Source organism: Lutjanus erythropterus, chromosome 8 (assembly GCF_056507025.1).
Source record: "Lutjanus erythropterus isolate fLutEry1 chromosome 8, fLutEry1.hap2, whole genome shotgun sequence".
Taxonomy (NCBI): Eukaryota; Metazoa; Chordata; class Actinopteri; order Lutjaniformes; family Lutjanidae; genus Lutjanus; species Lutjanus erythropterus.
Window position 1 is genome coordinate 31,081,369 of NC_139324.1, and position 19,035 is coordinate 31,100,403.

Sequence of the window (19,035 nt, forward strand, 5' to 3'; positions counted from 1 at the left end):
GCTTTGAGCACCACAAGTCAAGAGAATAAATAGCACTACAGGTCAGAGGAAAAATATGTACTTTTGTCCATGTACAATTTGAAAAATGCAAATGATATCAGTGTTTTCTGCATCTTCTTTTATAATAACACAGTCTTAATGAATTTATCTCTGGACAATATACTGCTCCTGCTCTCCCACTTAACCCAACTCAGAAAGGCTTTCTGGCAGAAAGCCTTGAAGGCTAACTTCGCCCAAAAGCAAAGGTACGCTTTTGGTCAGGGCTAAGGAAACATGAGCTTGCAGATTCGTTGGCAGTACATAATAACAAAAAGGTGAATGAATTAATAATATGAATAAATAAACAAATAAAAACTACTACATGCAAAACAGAAATCCCTGCCTGTGACCAAGGAAACTGACATTTTACTTTCCTCGCCTGTAGCCACAGCTCAGTGAAAGAAACAGTAGAAGAAGAGTTGTGAATTGAGACGGTAGAAGAAGAGTTAAAACGTTAGTTCTAATTTCGAGTTAATTTTCACTGCCACGTGCCATTAACCTCATCTAACTGCGTAGGAATGGGGAAATACGACCTGCCTTTGCATTATTTAATAGTAAAAATACAAGTTAACAGGCTTAATACTGATAAATATATTAATTAATAGGGGGAAAATATGTCTATCAGATAGCGGATGCCTGGGATGGGACCGGAAGGCGGAAGGCAGTGTTGCCTAGCAACCACTTGATCCAAACAAGCGCGAGCTGCAAATGAGGAGTTTGATAACGTGACATATTAGCAACTCGGCATATTAACATTTCAGCTCGTTAATTAAACTTTAATTTCAAACAAATTAAACTTAACTTATCTGTAAAATATCGACAGCCCTTGTAGATATATCCGTTTAATTCCACGTACTAATCAAATGGCAGGCAAGAAGAAAGAAGCAAGTCTGCAGGTTGGACACACACGAGTCTTCCCCTGTCCCTGTGTTTATGAAACCCTGTTATTTTTTGTTAAATTTGTTTTTCTTGTCCAGGCGTCTGTCACAAACCAGGAGCAGTGGGAGGAGATGCTGGCAACCAAAGGTTTAACAGGTAAGAGCTTCGCAGGTAAAAGAGCCATTGTTATGCCCCGTTGAAAGTGAATACTAGATATCACAACCCTGTTCAATACTGTTGTACAGTTGTAATTTACAGTAACTATCTGTGTGAATGGGCTCTGTTATTGTGATTTTTTGTATGCTGCTGCCCCACTGTGTTCAATGAGATAACTGCAGGTTAAATGCTTACATCAGTCTTCCTCACCACTCTGCCTCTCTGTCTCTTCTCTGGCATACACACACACACACACACACACACACACACACACACACAAACATAAACACACCGTCTCTCTTGTTCTAGTTGTAGATGTGTACCAGCAGTGGTGTGGTCCCTGTCGAGCTGTGGTTAGTCTCCTACGAAAAGTCAAGAATGAACTGGGTGATGACCTGTTACATTTTGCCACAGTAAGACCTGAGAGAATTTAAAATGCAAAGACTTTAAATATAAACCAAAATTTCATGAAGGAGCAGCCCTGAACTTGTTTGCTTGTTTGTATGTGTGTGTGTGTGTGTGTGTGTGTGTTTGTCTGTCTGTGTGTGTGGTGCAGGCCGAGGCAGACAGCATTGATGCTCTGGAGAAGTATCGAGGGAAATGTGAGCCCACCTTCCTCTTCTATGGGGTGAGTGTGTGTTTACATACTGTGTGGGTAGAGTAAATGTGTGTGTTCATGTGCCGTTAGCTCTGTGTTTTGCCTTTTTGCCCTTTGTATACAATTTATCTTAATGTTTTTATTTTCTGGTTATTTCTATATTTGTTTGTTTTCCATCCATATTTATTTTTCTCTTTTCATTCTAACCCAGTAATGCTCATAGCTGTGAGAAATGTGGCCTCCCGAGTTGTGACCTCTCTGATGGTCATGTCAGATGCTGCCCATAATTTCATTTGTAGTCTTACTTCCCTGTTATTCTCCTTATCATTAGTGTTAGTATTATTGTTGTTTTGTTTTGTTTTTTGCTGTAGTCAAAGCATCTTTGTATGTCACTGCTTGCTAAAGGCCCAGTGTAAGATTTACAGGTATATATTGGTAGAATAATGCAGAGATAGAATATAATAATGTATACTGGTGTGACAATGTTGATAGATGTGAGCTGTTTAATTTCAATAATTGAATCAAAAAGGCAGGAACGGCTATTCTCCCACTATTATTTTTCTTCAAAGACAACACAGTGTAACTTACCAACCATTATATCACACTTGATACCATATAGATGATCCTTTTAAAGAAGAATTTGAAAAGTGTAAATGATAGTTCACAAGTCATAAAGCCAATGACCTGTTGATCTTTACACATCAAAATGAATTGTGGATTTTTGAAGAATTGTGACACACCTAATATTGTATTTAGAGGGACCGTTGTGTGTTTTCATCAGCGTACAATCACCTGAAAATAAGAATCATGTTTTCGTTACCTTAGAATGAGCTGTTTATATCTGCAGACGGTGCAGGTCCTCTTTCAAGGAGGCTGCCACGTTGCACCACCATGTTTGCATTTTGCATAAGTGTTGCAGCCATCATCAGTTCTTCTATATGCTTGCAAGGGGAGAGTAAGGCAAGTTGGTTGCATCTGCAAGTTCATAACTAGATGCCACTAAATCCTTCACACAAGTCTTTTAAGTGAAATTGAATGAAAAGTTGGTTGAAAAAACAACCAAAGAAAACATAAAAAGGTCTTTGTGCTGAATGAACAGGGCGGGGAGCTGGTGGCTGTGCTGCGAGGGGCCAACGCTCCACTCCTTCAGAGGATAATTGTAGAGGAACTGGGGAAGGAGAAGCTGGTTCTGGAGCAAGGTGGTGAACGCAAAGTGGTGAGCCATAAATATGCACACACATTCACATGCAGTTATACACGGTGCAGCTGTCCACACACACATGTTGTATGTTGATTTTAGAGCTCAAACAATAGGCCTTTTCATTCATTTTTACTTGTCATAGCAGGAAAATCACAGTTGTTACAAATAACATTAATAATGGCTCTGTTGTATTCATTTCATGTATTTTATTTATATTCATAACACACATTAATCCACATTTCTGTATATGTGCCAGTGTTAGCCAGCTGGCTAAAAAATTCAAGTATCCAAGTAAGACATGACAGTGTGATAGCGAGCCAGCATGAACATAACAAGGACCCTGAAACTGAAGCAGCTCATATTCAGTCATCTTTAATTTTATTATTTACACTTGTGGTTTTCCTGTGTCAAAATATTCTTTGTGAATAAGCCCTATTAGTCAATTCATCAATTAGTCAATGGACGGAAAATTAATTAGCAACTATTTTGACAATCCATAATTTTTGTCTTTTTTTAAAGGGGCAGTTCACCCCAAAATCAAAAATGCATATTTTGTCCTCTGCCCTGTTGTGCTATTTATCCATCTAGATTGTTTTGGTGTGAGTTGCAGAGTTTTTGAGATATCGGTCGTAGAGATGTCTGCCTTCTCTCCAGTATAATGGGACTAAATGGTACAAATTGTGTGGTGCTTAAAGCATAAAAAAACCCAAACAAAAAATATTCAAAATATTCAAAACCAGTGTCTCAATTTTTTCAAAAACCACTCAATATAATCCACAGACCTTGCTGTGAGCAGATTCATGGTGGAACTTTTTTCTTTCTATTAGAAAGAAAGTAGTAGATTCTAATGTAGTTCTGGTAGATTTTACTGCAGAAGGAGTTCCTACATGAAACTGCTCACAACAGGGTCTGTGGATTATTCTGATCTGAGTCTTCACAAAGAAGAAAAAGCAGAAGTCTCTCGGGGCAAAAACTCCAAAACTCTGCAACTTACACCAAAACAGTATAGACATATAAACAAAAACGTATCCAAAGACAACAAAGTGGGTCAGTGCACCCACCAGCACACAAAGGAAAACCAAAACATTTCTGGAGAAGAGAATAATCATCCTAGCATGCTAAAATTTGCTGTGTAAAAGAAAACTTTAGTAGATAATAACCTGTGTAGACCACCACATTTAGAGGGGTTCATAAGTCAGTGTAGACTAATAAGTTGCAGCCAAGTCCTTTTGCTTTCTTATAAATGTCTATAGTTAATAAAGGGTCACCACATTTAAGTATTTTTCAATCATAATGATTGCCTCTCAAACCAGCCAAGCATTTGCTGCTTTTCTTCTTTAAAAAACTGAATATCTTTGGGTTTTAAACTGTTACTCAGAGAAAATGAGCAATTTGGGCTGTAGAAATCACCTTGGGTGTCTGGGATGGCTAGTTTTCTGACAGGTGTGAGAACAAACAACTATAGATTAATCCAAAACATAAATGTGAGTTTTATTGACAAAAATATTCGATATTTGCACTTGTGGTTCATTCACATAAGAAAGTTTTATTTACATCAACACTCATTGTTTTTATGTGGTTTTGTTGTGTCAGGTTAAAGATGATGGTCTGGTGGATGATGAGAAGAAAGAAGAGGAGGAGACGCCTCAGCAGGCAGGAAATGAAGAAAGTTTAATTGGTACTGTGGAAACAATATAATCATATTAGTGGTATTTTTAATTGTCATTTGCAGTGTTACTGTTTATGCTGTTACTGTAATTACACAGTGTCATTTACCAGATTAGCAGATATTCATCACGATTCTTTTATCTGCATTAGTGGTCGTCTCTCAGGCTGCTCTTTTCTCCTGTAGTTCCTGCCAGTAAATCCTACACAGTTGCAATCATCAAACCAGATGCTGTTGCTCATGGCAAGGCAAATGAGATCATTATGAAGGTACACAGACTAACACTGCTGCTCACCTTCTGAGAGGACAAGATTGTCTCAAGCCTTCCCACTGACATTAGCTCATTATCCCGACATTACTCCCCTGGCTAGATTCAAGACGCTGGCTTTGAGATCCTGGCCCACGAGGAGCGAGCGCTGACTGAGACGGAGGCTCGAGATTTCTACCAGCACAAAGCAGAAGAGGTACTGCATGGTCAGAGTGTAACAGAATAAAAGCAAAAACACACAGCGCACACAGACATATGTGTTAGTGTCTGAGTGCAGAGATTGGCATGCTAGTCAAACTGCTGATCAGTTCAGTGTATATTTGTGAAGTAAGTCTGAGCAATTTAAATTCTGAGTCAACATCCTAATGGGAGAGCAGTCACGACCAGGGCAAAAATCATTTCAATTAGTTTGCAATACATCACACTTCCATCTGCATTTCTGCACAGGGCTCAAAATAGACCTGCTGCGTAAGCAGCTTTTTTTATTTTGTGCTTATCGTGCTGTTTGTGATGAGGCTAAATGATTAGAGATACAGAAATACAATATGTGTGAGAAAAAGTGGTCAGGTAATGCAATAATGTTCGTGAAATAATATAGTTGCATATTTATTATATCTGCCTTTAAAAATCTCTATTCCTCACTTTGTAAATGTAAAGTCAGATTCCAAAGGCAGATTTACTGAGTTATATTTGGTGAAGTTATAAATGATGAAGCAGGTTTCTGTTGTTATGCACCAAAGGTTTCTAACAAACACCCATCACAAATAAGACAGTTAGTTTCTGTTCATAGTTTCAATAAACAGACACTTATTTTTATGTTCTTGCTTTTCAACTACTCAGCTTTTTTTTTTTAGTATCAATGTTTTATCGTTTTTTAATATATTTTTCTTCGAAGACTGTTTTTTATTGATTTTCAAACGTCAAACAATTACAAATCAAAGAAAATGGCAGAAATGTACACCTTGTTTTCCAGCTTACCCCAACACAGAACACATTATCCACATTTACTGAGGAAGAAAAAAAAAATTAAAATAAAAAGGTAATAAACAGCAAAAATGAACTATTATTATTATTATTATTATTATTATTATTATTATTATTATTATTATTATTATTATTATTACATAACTTTGCATTAATACTTAATGGTATTTGGCAACCTCTTATTCAATATCTTGAGATACTGTCCATGTGTTCAAACATTTTATTGAGAGTGGAGTCCAGTAAGCACAATTCATGAGTGAATACACCAATATTGGGATTACTGATGTATAAATACAAATGTAATATAAAGATAATCAGACTAATATAGACACCATTCTCTTCAAAGACTTGTGGAAAATAATACAGTAAAAAAAAGACAGAAAGAAAACTTAAGAAAAAATTAGTAAATACATAAAATAAAAAACCCATCCCACCCACACACACACAGCTACACCACCCAAAGGATTGCCCTTTATGGCAGTAACACAAAATGTTTTTAGAGTTAGGCTCTGCTCAGTGACATCTCAAGATATTGAATGAGAGGTTGCCAAATGCCATCAAGTAAGTTCACATGATCATTCCTAATATATCTATATATATCTTCTCCAATTCGAGAGTGTTGACAAGCTCATTGAGCCACATTTTGATATTAGGAATGTCTTTATCCTTCTACAGCATCAACGAACATTTCTTATCTGACATAAGGCAATAGTTAAATAATCTGTGAGGCAATTATTATAATAACAGTAGTCTGCAGCTCAGGCTCAGTTCTTGAATCAAGAATTTCTGAAATTATTTTTAAAATGTTGCTCCAATACATCTTAATCTTAAAGCAGATTATAGAACACTGTGCAAGAGTGGCGTCATTAGATTGACACTCATTGCACAGAGAGGAAACAGAGGGGGACCATTTATTAATCTTCATTTTGGAAATGTGTAGTCAGAAATATTGTTCAGTTGTGTTGTTAGTTACATTAACATATGTGTGTGTATTTGCCCATGTCTGTGTATGTGCATGTGTGTGTGTTGGTGGTTTGCAGGCTTGCTTTGAGGACTTGGTGCAGTTCATGTCCAGTGGTCCGTCCCATATTCTGGTGCTCTCTCAGGTTGAGGGCTCAGCCAACGTTGTACCAGCATGGCGTGAGTTCATTGGACCGGCAGACATAGAAGAAGCCAAGAGAGAAAAGCCAGAAAGGTTCGTTTCTGGAAATTAAACACATGCTTCATTCAGAAAACGAGATAAGAAAACATCAGCATGAAACTCTTAAATTAAGTATGATGAAATGATCATTCCCGTGTCTTTATGAAGAAGGACATTTGTTTAGAGCATAGACACGTATTCATGCACTGTTGATTGCAGCAGTGTGAAACAATCTCAGGCTTAAGTCTGGGAAAGCGAATGAACAGCACATTTCTCGCCTGCTCTGTCAGACACACCCAAACATTATGCTTCTCTCTGGTTGAGCACCAGCCGAGCAACCATCTGCTCTCCTCTCCTTTCTCCCCCCTGGCTTCCTGCAGCTTGCGGGCACAATACGGCACACAGACACTGTTCAACGCAGTGCACGGTAGTGAGGACATCGACCAGGCCAGCAGGGAGCTCGCCTTCTTCTTCCCCAACTTTAGGACGGCCTCGGTTACGGAGCAGGATGGGGAGGAAGAGCGTGTGGAGAGGACACTGGCTCTTATCCGGCCTGACGTTGCCAGAGAGAACAGAGGTGGGGCCCGTGCCAAATACACAAGCACAAATACACACGTGTGGGAGCACAGATACACGCACAAAGGTTGTTCATATTCAAATAGTGGGGCTGCTTCTCGACTCCTTCAGTAAAGGTGCATTTCCAGGTTTTTTTTATTTGTAACTGATCAATGCAGAAAAACATTTTTACTCAAGTAGAAGTACTGATTCAACTTCTTTATTGAAGCTAATGTGAAAAAGTACAGCCTCTGGAATGTATTGAAAGTATAAAAGTAAAGAGTAGCCCTCTGAAGGACTATGTTATGTGTCTGTGCAAAGCAAACTGAACCTCACCTTTTCTCCATGATTAAGTCTCCCTCTCTGTCTGTTTTGTCTTGTTATGTCTTTGATGTTGTTATGACTGACGTGTGTGATATGTACTGAGAGATACACCAAGGAATCGCCTTTTCTATGTGTTATTGTCCCATCCATTGAGATTTTAAATCTGTTTTGACGTTGGGAAGGCAGCAAGCAAAGATGCAAAATGAAAAGAATCAGTTATTCCCCTCAAACGTATTAAAACTAAAGTAACACATCTGTTTTGAAAATGTAGGTAGTAGCAAGTAGAGATATTTGTGTTAAAACGTAGGGAGTAAAAGTAAAAAGTTGTCAGAAAAATAAATACAATCACAAACAGTTATATTGCCAAGTAGGTTTTCACATGCAAGGAATTTAATGTGGTATGTTGGTGCAAAAGAACAAAGTACCAAAAATATAGATGAAGATTAAGTACTGTGAGTCAAAACAAAAAATAAGAAAATAGAAATTGTCAACATAAAAAAATATATAAACATATAAACAGTAGAAACAATATGTAAAAATATGATGTTACTTAAATGAGTAAAGTAGCTGCACATGCAGGAATATGCAAGTAAAGATAGACACTTGAAAACAGTGGAACACTAACAAAGTATTTGTACTTAGTTACTTCCCACCTCTGAAACGTTCTATATTTAAACTGTATGTACTAAATTTCCAGTTTATTAGCTAAGACTAAGGCCAGAGATATACTTGTTTTTAACTACATGCTCGTATCATGGATGCTGCATCTGTTTGGAGCAACAGCTGAGTACATCAGAAATGAATGCAACATGGTGGCATGTCCCCTCCCTGCTCTCTCTCCCCCCTTTACTGTTGTCGTTTCAGCTGTCCTATCAAATAAAGGCATAAAAGCCCTTCAAACACATGCACTTAAAAAAAAAGAAATTAAAGCCACATGCATTCAAACACATGTTTAAAAAGCAGGTATCTTCAGCCTAATGTGGTTTAATACAATGAATGAACACTGCAAAAAATAAAACCTTAATGAAGGTGATAATTGGCCCAATATTGGCTTGATATGGGCTTATCATAGATAAATCTGTATCAGCGTACATGTTTACAGATGTGCACCACTATGCAAACTTGCTGCTTCTTTCCTTTCTACAGTAAGTTGGCAAATGTATGTTAAATAAAAAAAGTATATTACAGAAAGTCTATTTATAAAAGTCCATTTATATTCCAGCTCAAAAGTTCACCGTATTGGCTACCATATCAGTAAGCAGTGAATTTTTTCCTTTTGAAATCACTATTGATCTCAGAAATCCCATATCTGTCAGGCTCTAGTTTTAGAGACATGTTGAATCAACTGACAGGTGTTTCTAGTATTTTGTCCACCTCATTTACGTCGCTGATGGAAAGCTTAACTACAGATACACGTCTTTGTATAATGTAATACAGTTAAACAGCACCACAAATGCCATTGAGTGTATATTGTAAATCTTTGGTTCTGCAGAGGAGATCTTGGCTCAGATCCACCAGTCAGGCTTCACCGTGGCTCTTCAAAGAGAGATGATGTTGACAGAGGAGCAGGTCCGACAGTTTTACTCCCAACATGTCAAGGAGGACTACTTCCCCGCCCTGCTCCGGAGCATGACCAGGTGACTTACAGTACGCACACTCTATAAAAAATCTACAGAGTGGTGTGTCACTGCAGAGGTGCATTTAATGTGTATGTATTTACAGTGGGCCAGTGCTCGCTTTGGCTCTAGCCAGAGCGGGAGCTGTCCATCACTGGAAGAACATCCTTGGTCCTCCTGATGTTAATAAAGCCAGAGAGGAGAGTCCTGAATGGTGAGTGATGTATGGATCTGTTTATTTACACAATTAAATCCAGAGAAGTCCAGAGAAGTCAGTGTTGTATAATTATCAGTACTGTTCAAGCCATCTGATGACTTGGTAGAAAGATTTCTGTATTTTTCCTTTGATGTCTTTTTAACCTTGTCAGATTTTGCAGGTTATTATGCACAAATAGAACTGCAACAATCAGTCAGCTAGTTAATAGAAAGAAAATTAGCTGCAAACTATTTTGATTATCGATTAATCATTTCAGTTTCAAGCAAAATTATTGATTCCAGCTTCCATTCTTAAACTATCGATTCTTGATTTGAAAAGATCAACAGATCATTGGTTTTATGCCCTGACAGCTGTCATTTACATTTACAGTTCTTCTTTATGGTATCCAGTGTAATATAACGGCTGCTAAACTGCACTGTGTCATGTGTGTTGTTTTTTTTTCTTCTGACACAGACCAGACGCCACAAGTAGGCGGAGGTAGGAGGCAGAGAATCACTGATTCTGCCTTTTCAACTCGTTTATTGAAATTAAAAGCTAATTTCAAACAATTTTCAATTTAATATTGCAATGGTGACACCACTATTGATGAATATTAAAAATAATCATTATTTACAGCGGTGAAAGGCATACCATTTTGCCACATAACAGTTTCTTTTCTGACAGCAGGGACGTCAGAGGACAAAAATGAATTTAAGAGAAGTTGTATTGTAGTCTCACTCCTCTCACACCTGCAGTGCACCATGTTCCTTCCAGTTTCTGGGTTTCCAATGAAAGGCAGTCTTAGAAATGTGGAAAATCACCAGCTGAAGTAGGAGAAGATGAGGCAGGGTGAGCTAAAGTGAAGAAAAGTGGAATAGATTTTATCACTTCATCCAAAAATATTTCTCTGAAATACCGCCTAGGAACCATCAAACAGAAGCGCTTTGATATAGATAGTAGGGCAGATATATTTTTTTTACATTTGAAACTTCTGTTGAGGTTGAGGTTTTCCAAGGAAACTTTGAATGTCTTCATATTTTATGACGCCATCACCCAAAAAACAAATCTTCCAACCGAATCGTCAATTTGAATACAGTTATTCAGCAGAGCAAACAGACCGCAGCGAAATGTCGTTGTTGAAAGGCTAAACACCAACAAATGTGGACTGAAGCAGAATATTGTGTTAGACAAAAAACATGCTGTGAAATTTGGAAATTATTACATCTGTGGATGAATCAATGGATGAATAAAATGGATTTTTAATTTGAAATAGGTATGAATAAATAAAAACTGTTAATTTCACAAAATAATTTGTTTCAATCAGGAGCGACTTTTGAGTGAACGAAATATAGTTTATTGACACATGCACAAGAGAATGAAGAATGATTAGTCTTTGGTGGTTAGACCCCATCATGGTGAATATAATATGCACATGTATATTAATATGAGGTGATGAAGCTGTAGTAGCAGCGTCCAGGGTCTGGGCACCGGTGGTGGTGATAAGATGAGACAATGCTAAAGCGTGGGTATGAAGTGGAGTGGACTGCGAGCGTCTGACTTGCCTGAGTCTGAAGAACTGGAGGTGACTGGGGTGGAGGAGGGTCGCAGCGATTATCTGTACGACAGCTAACGGAGCAGAGAAAGAAACGATTTAAAGTTTGACAGCAGCAAAATTATTGGCTAACAGACCGTGGCAAAATCTGATTGGAGTAGTAGAGAGCAAAGCGAACGCCCACTGTCAGCTGATTAAGAGAGGAGTAGGAGGAGTGAGAGAGAGAGAAGGAAGACTGTGAATGAATGAAGCGTAAAGGAGGTCCTCTTGATTGAACTCAAACTGAACTTCATTATTATTTGCAAATTCCCCATATTTATACAAACTCCTGATTCAGAGGTTCATACACGCTTAGCCCTGCACTTATCAGAGTCACTGGACTCATTTGAAGAGGGAGATGGGGAGTCAGGGGGATTAAAGTTAGGTTTGTTAACATTAATGTTATAAGCATTAGGCTGTAATATTCGCTAGGCTTGTAATACTTCTTAGTTGACTCAGTCAGCTTAGTCAACATTGTGATATACGAGCAATGCGTTGAATTTCTTGTCTTATTTGTCAGGTGATTTATCAAACTGTTCTAATAAAAAGGTAAATAAATAAATGAATGACTGAATAATTAAATAAATAGCCCAGTTTTCCAGCAAACCCACTGCTCATTATTTTCATTTGATGTTGTCCAGTCAGAATTCAGAATCTCATCAAAAGACACTGGTGTCTAAAAACCACAGCGACAGGAAAGAGGCAGAGGGGAAAATGGCAAAATCAGCTCGGACAGTGCAGGCGGGGCATCAAGGCCACTGTGGCCCGAGGGCAGATAATTTTTTGAGGGGCAAAAGAGCAAACTTGAGGGGGCACAGCGGCCATGGCCTTCATGCCCTCCATGAAATTCCTGTTCTGCTCTGGAGTTATTGGAAATGTTTGGATCACACAAGTCAGAAACAATCCCACACAGCCACCACTGGTATCTAATTCTACAAATAGTAGGCAGTGGTAGTATTATGTTGTACTGTATAATATACAATATATGTAAAGAATATATACAGTAGAGACGTAGTCTATTTAATAAGTAGTGACTGAAAATACACAGGCAGAAGTAAGATGTTTCTATATAACTGTCTTCTTATAATTTTAACCTAACCCCCAGAAATAAAAATACATTTAAAAATCATGCACACCCAAAACCCTCATAGCTTCCTTAACCATTCTTTTGAAAACCAAAAGCTCTGAACATTATTTGCATTATTTTATAATATATCAAATCATTAAATTTTATAACATGGGGTTTTATAAACAGTTGATTAGTGTGGTCATAGCAACAAGTCTTATTAATAATAATAATGATAATATTGCTTGTTTTTATAGTACAACTATTTAATTTAGAGTTGTTTTAAAGGTAGACCCCCCAATTCTACACAACAAGGTAGATAAGGAAGTATAAGTGAACTAGTGAATTATGTTCAAGGTCTTACAATTTAGTGTATCCCTAGAAATATGCAGGCTATTGACTTTGAAACTTGTCCTTTAATATTTTCAATCTTTTGTTTCCATGTTAATTTATGATCAGTCACAAGCTTTATTTGCAACTGTGCGGAAATACTGATTAAACCGAATGAATAGAAAATGCAGAAAAAAAGATCCAAAGCATTCAAAATGTTGATTTAGAATTCAAATGCCAACTTTATGACCGAGGCTTTGAACCTTCAAACTGCAACCCTCCTGTGTAGACGACAGTCTAATCATACCTGGAACACTGACCTCTGTCTCCCTCATCACTCAGTCTGCGGGCCCAGTTCGCTGTGGAGAACGAGCCAATCAACCAGCTGCATGGCAGTGTGAGCCGTGAAGAGGCAGAGCGAGAGATCAACTTCTTCTTCCCTAACCAGCAAACGCTGGCAGTGATCAAACCTGATGCTATGGAGGAACACAAAGGTCCTTTCTGCTCATTTTTGCTCATTGTTTGTAAAGATGTACACAGATAATTATCATCCTGGTGATGCATTTTCTGTCCACTAACAGAGAAGATTTTGGAGGAGATCCGTGGCAGCGGCTTCACCGTAACGCAGCTGAAGGAGACGGTGCTGTCGAGGGAGGTGGCTGAGGAGTTTTACAAGGAGCACAGAGAGAAGCCTTTCTTCAGCCAGCTGGTGGAATTCATGTGTCGGTTAGTCTTTCCCTGGACACAGCGAAAGGAGAAGGGCAAAGTGACCACAGCACAGACCTGCCCTGATTCCTCTTACCGCCGCAACTTCTAACGGCACTTTTAACAGCAATCTTAGCAGCTTAGAATCAAGGCCGCCTCAGGCGAGTGGCGAGGAAGTCCATCTCAATTTCACTCTTTGTTCCACTGCACATCTAGATTTTAGAGTTATCTTCCGCTCCGATTAGTCTCTTCACATGGTTGTTATACAACTGCTGAGACACAATGGGCAGAGAGATGGGTGCAGCTGGGCACTTCAGCCTGAGATACTACCTTTACTGTCACTGTTCCTCTGTATCAGATTCAGCTTTAATTGTAGTTTTATATTTGAACCATTGAAGAATGTTTTACAAGTTTGTTTTCAAAGCTGAGGTGACACGTTATCTCTTTCATTGTATTAAATGACTAACTAAAAGGTATAGTTTGGATTTTTTGAAGTAAGGCTGTAAGAGGTACGTAAAATAAAACGACAAAAATGACATTTCTGTCATACAAAATTGTGTTATATGAACATTCTGTCATTGTTTGTTTCAGTGGGCCCTGTATGATGCTCATCCTGACCAAAGAAAATGCAGTGGAGGAGTGGAGGGGCATGATGGGCCCCACAGACCCTGACCAAGCGAAGGCGACATGCCCAAACTCTCTGAGGGCCCGCTTTGCCTCCGACATCCTCCACAACTCGGTCCACGGCTCCTCCAGTGAGCAGCACGCAGAGGAGAAGATCCGTTTTATCTTCGGTGACATCTGCTCAGACGCAGAGCTCACCACTGACGGAGAGACCGACACAGCCGTTTTAGGTAATCATTTGATGTGTGTGACAGTCATTTCCATCTGGTTTCATATAAATAACACTTTTTTTCTGGTGCTTTTAAAGTTTTTGTTGTTTTTTTACACCTTGTTCCTGCCAGAAATGACATTTCTTCAGCTATATTTTTCATGGTGGAAATGACAAATACTGTCAGCTTGAGCTTGAAGAAAAAAATCGATTTCTTTCAGCCAAAGAGCCAGACTCTTCTACAGATGAAAATGCAGGAATGTCTCGATCTCCAACTGAAGAAATTTCCAATAACCATCACCAACAGCATGAAGGTATGCAATAAGGAAGGAGAAAAAGTTTCACTGATGTCAGCTGCCCCGATTCAAGGGCTTGAATCTTCAAAGTCTGCATTTCTAGACTGAATATGTCATAACAGGCTGTCAAAGACCTGTCCCTGCCTGAAGGTTTATACAGTCATACAATCACTGTAAATAATAGACCTCAACATGAACTCCGCTGCTGGATATGTTGTTAATCACAGGACACAACAGAATAATACATGTTAAAGGTGGAATAAGCAATTCTGCAGAGGTGGGAAGTAACTAAGTACAAATACTTTACTGTACTTAAGTAGAGTTTTCAGGTAACTGCACTTTACTTGAGTATTTTAACTTAACAGTTACTTTAGTTTTAATGCATTTCAAAGGAATCATTGTTTATCCGCCTTCTCAACATCAAGACCGACTTCAGCCTAAATAGATGGAACAACAACACGTAGAAAAGATGATTCCTTGGTGGATTCATCAGTGCTTATCACACACAACGGACGTAACAACACGAGAACAACGTTAAAGACATAAGACAACAACATAACAAGACAACAAATAAAAACAATTTTAATGTGTAACAAGATGAAGATGACGTAATAAGATGAAAATGACATAAGATGAAACATAAAAGACATAAGACGAAAACAACGTAACAAGGCATAACAGAATCAAAAACGATGTAATGATGAAATGTAAAAGATGTAACAAAATGAAAATGACATAAGACAAAAAGACAAAAATGACAATAAAAGGTGTAACAAGACGAAAGACTCCACAGACTCAACCTTGAAGAAATGGTGAAGTTTATTTAGCTTAGCTTTGAAACGTCCATCACATGGCAACTTTTTACATTTCAGAGGCTGTACTTTTTCATTTTTACTTGAGCAAAGAAGTTCAATCAGTACTTCTACTTTTACACAAGTATCTGTGCTTTTACTTGAGTAAAGAATATGTGTATTTTTGCCACCTCTGCAGTTCTGGAGAAAGATAGTGGACTGTTGCATCTCCAGGTTGACAAATACTGACACTTTGGGTTTGTGGCACAGGAGAAACATGAACTGTTAATGCCGTGTTACCTCAAGGTTGTACTGTCAGTGAAAGAATAAGAAGAAAAAGAAATGGTTTAATATGAAATGGCTTAAAAAAAAAAAAAGTATCACCACAGCCAAGCAATCAATGACTGCAACCAGAGGAGGAGGTCAAGGTGAAGCCTCCATTGCAGAGATAGGGGACAGAATAAATCAAAATAGGTGATGTTGCACTGTCACATATTATAACAGAGGATTTTCCCCTGGACAGAGACTTCATAAGACTGCATAGCCAATGTAAATTAATGATGATAAGCTTTATGTGTGAATTTAGAATTATACTTTGCAGTCAAACAGGATAACGTCAACACAATTATGAAGTGTAATTTATTTTTCAAACTCAAAATGTCTTCAAACTAATGAAGTATAAAATCCATTAATGAAAAACTTTAGATAACAGCAGACTAACTGCAAGACTCCTGCGACAGGTCTGCGACTGTGTTTGTATTTTAGACAAAATTCTGAATACGAGAAAATTGCTGAATGTGAAAAGTTCTCCTGAATCACTTGTACAAACCATTTAAGAACAAATCTGTTCATACATGGGGTTCTTGCATGAGGCTAATTTTCTTTTTCTGAATGTCGACAGAAAACTAAATAAAATGTAAATGTAAACAAGGAAATTCAACAATCCAGCCGACCCAAATCATCGGTATTTGACTTGTTAGAAACGAGGCTCAACAGTCAACAGTTTCTCCAGAATCATTTACTCCAACAAGGATTCATTTTTAACCCCAATTAACTCATGGTTTAACTTCAATTTAAGTTGCACCAAACTTTTAAACTTTCTTAAAATTAAGGAAGATTCCATTTCAACCTCAGTTTAGTTTTAATCCTACATTAAATTCTATTGCACCAAAACTTGAAATGTTAAAATTACACTTTAGGAGGTTTAACTTTTGAAATGGCGGCTAGGTTAAGCAACTTTTTTAGCTGGGGAGCATGTTTTGTTAAAATTTTAGCTGGCTAGTAAACAGTTTTTTGGGGGTTTTTTTTGCTTAACTTTTCAGCTAGCTAGCTTTTTATCTTTATTATTATTATTATTATTATTATTATTATTATTATTATTATTTCTTTATTTTAATTTGTGTAAGCACACATCTTCACATTGAACTATCGCATTTTAGTTCACATCACTTGCATTAAACTTGGATTTACTAAACAGAAATCAGTTTTTAATTGTGACAGAGCTCTGCTTAACTTTAAATATGGATGTACTCATTTTAAACCTAGCTTTGCTCAACTCTGATTAGAACTAATCTTAGAAATTAAATTAATCTTTGTTGGTGCAACCCAGTCTGAGGCTAGAATTTTATTTGGGGAGGGATGCAGGTTCAGCCAGACTTAACTGCATCTTTCAGAGGCTCCATCTTCTGAACTGGGAGACAACAATCACCACACTGCTGCTCGCAAGTAGATACGTCTTTTAATACCGACGGGTCAGATAGCTTCCAAGAGCAAAAAGAGGTTTCTCTTCTGATTCAGACACAAATGATGCCACTGATCTTCATAATGTCAATAACAGCAGCTGGAACGTGGATGTAAACGGCGCTCACAGTCTGTGTCTGGAGAGTGAAGTAAATCTTAACCAGCTGTAATGTGGCAATTTAAATTCAAATGCACAGTACCTTCTTGTGATCCTGTTTTGTTGAAGTATTAATGGGTTTAGGTGACAAAATGTTTGAGTTCTACGGCTGATGAATTTCAACAATGCATCATTACTATCTAATGCTCTTTCAGTGGTTCAGTGGCTCTCGTTGTATAGGGAGATCATTAATCTGTGGCTGTCAGAAGACTTGAGCTAATTTTCCTCTCTCACTTCACAGGTGACCCAAATAATTCGAATCCACAGACCGAAGGAAGTGATGATCCAGAGAACCCAAACTGAACCAATTACCACAGTTACAAGTCAATTGTAGGCTTATTTTGTAACATTATGGGTAAATGAATCATGAAATAAACAAGAAGACCCAGCTGATGTTTGCATTTAAGTGAGCACATATTGTAACTGGGGTGTTAACAGCAGCTGTAAGCTACACAACTAAAACCCTGTGTCCAGTTCCATAAAACTACTTAGGCTGAGGTAAATTCTCATCTAAAGATGTCTTATGAAAAATGGGTTGCACAAAATCACCTTAAGGATTTCCTTAGGAAGTTGTAAGGGAAAACCTTTTAATCTCTTGCGTGTTTGTTGCTAGAAGGTCCTTAATAACCATTCTCCTCAGAAAATTTTGAAGGAGCCACACCAGTCTCCTAAAAGTGAAACATTCTTTGAAGCATGAGACAGTGGCTGAATTAACGGTGATTTAAGGTGAGGAAGAGACACCAAGACACATTTCTTTGGGCAGAGAAAACTCAACGGACACTATGAATAGGTTTGAACTTTGCAGCTGGGTAGCTAAATATTAACACAATTCTGTCTCATCTATTAATGCAGTGGTTCCCAGACTGGGGGGTGCAGAGCCATTGCAGGGGGTGCACAGATGACCAGGGGAGAAAATAAAGAGCAAAAAAAAAGGGTAATTAATATGATGTATTCAGGGAAAATAAACAAGTTTGTTGATGCATGCAGACCTGTATTTCACTAAAATTCAACTTCCGAATTCTTTTTTTTTTATCAGTTGCTTCCCCAGATATTGTTATTGATTGATAAAAACTGTAGGGTGGGGTGGTGTGAACCACTGTACTAATGTTGGCTTTAAAGTTTGTCTCCTTCTTGCTCTCACAGTAATATTTGCATATTTCTCAATGATTTCATCAACAGTTTTGTTTTCAAAGCGGTTTTCTCACATCGATTTTGTCAGTTACTTCTTGTCACATCCTCTGCTTGTGTGTATTTGTTCTGGCTGGGTTAAATTTAGTTTGGATTATGTGCTTTCCATATTCTTCAGCAGAACAACATTCTCATCTTCTGTCCCATTTGGCTTTCTTTTTCTGTTTGTTGTCCTTTTTGCAGAGTATCTTTTGCATTGTGTTACAGCAGCTATGCTAGATAACAACTGACAATAATGCCGTCCACGTTAAAGAATGATGTGAGTGAAGCGTAACCATGGCAACTGAAGCACATGTGCTGTATCATGACAATAACTGCTGTGAAAGCCCTAGTCTGAACACAGAGGCAAGGAGACAACCTCATGCAACAGTCCTGAGTGAACCGCTTAGCTGAGGGTGGTTTATGGAGCTGGACACAGGATCATAAGGTCACTGGGGGCCACATTACATAAACTTCCTATCTTAAATCTGAAGTTAAGATAAAAAGAGTCTAAAATAGGATTTTTCCCCAATTTGGTTGGTTGGTTTGGAAGCAATTCCCAACTAAATTTAGGAATCTGATCTTATCACAGGTTAGGAAATCCTAATCCAACATAGTTTATCAGCTTTACCTTTCAACAGACGTTGGGATGCTTGTGTAATACACTTTTTCAATCTTAGGTCAGGATGGGAACATTAACTTAGGAACTGCTGATGTGTAATAGCTTTTTTCTTCTA

General features: G+C 38.0%; 1 protein-coding gene across 1 annotated transcript; it reads left to right on the forward strand.

Annotated features, from left to right (window-relative positions):
* The first annotated feature begins 737 nt into the window (after positions 1-737).
* Positions 738-17,746, forward strand: LOC146323065 (thioredoxin domain-containing protein 6-like). The gene is made up of 17 exons (XM_084724104.1): positions 738-935; positions 1,017-1,074; positions 1,384-1,487; positions 1,631-1,702; positions 2,772-2,888; positions 4,467-4,551; positions 4,726-4,808; positions 4,911-5,003; positions 6,832-6,986; positions 7,313-7,509; positions 9,304-9,448; positions 9,534-9,641; positions 12,953-13,104; positions 13,192-13,336; positions 13,907-14,169; positions 14,369-14,461; positions 17,373-17,746. The coding sequence occupies exons 1-17, from the start codon at positions 903-905 to the stop codon at positions 17,432-17,434; spliced, it is 1,965 nt and encodes a 654-aa protein (XP_084580230.1). The 5' UTR covers positions 738-902; the 3' UTR covers positions 17,435-17,746.
* The last annotated feature ends 1,289 nt before the right edge of the window (positions 17,747-19,035 follow it).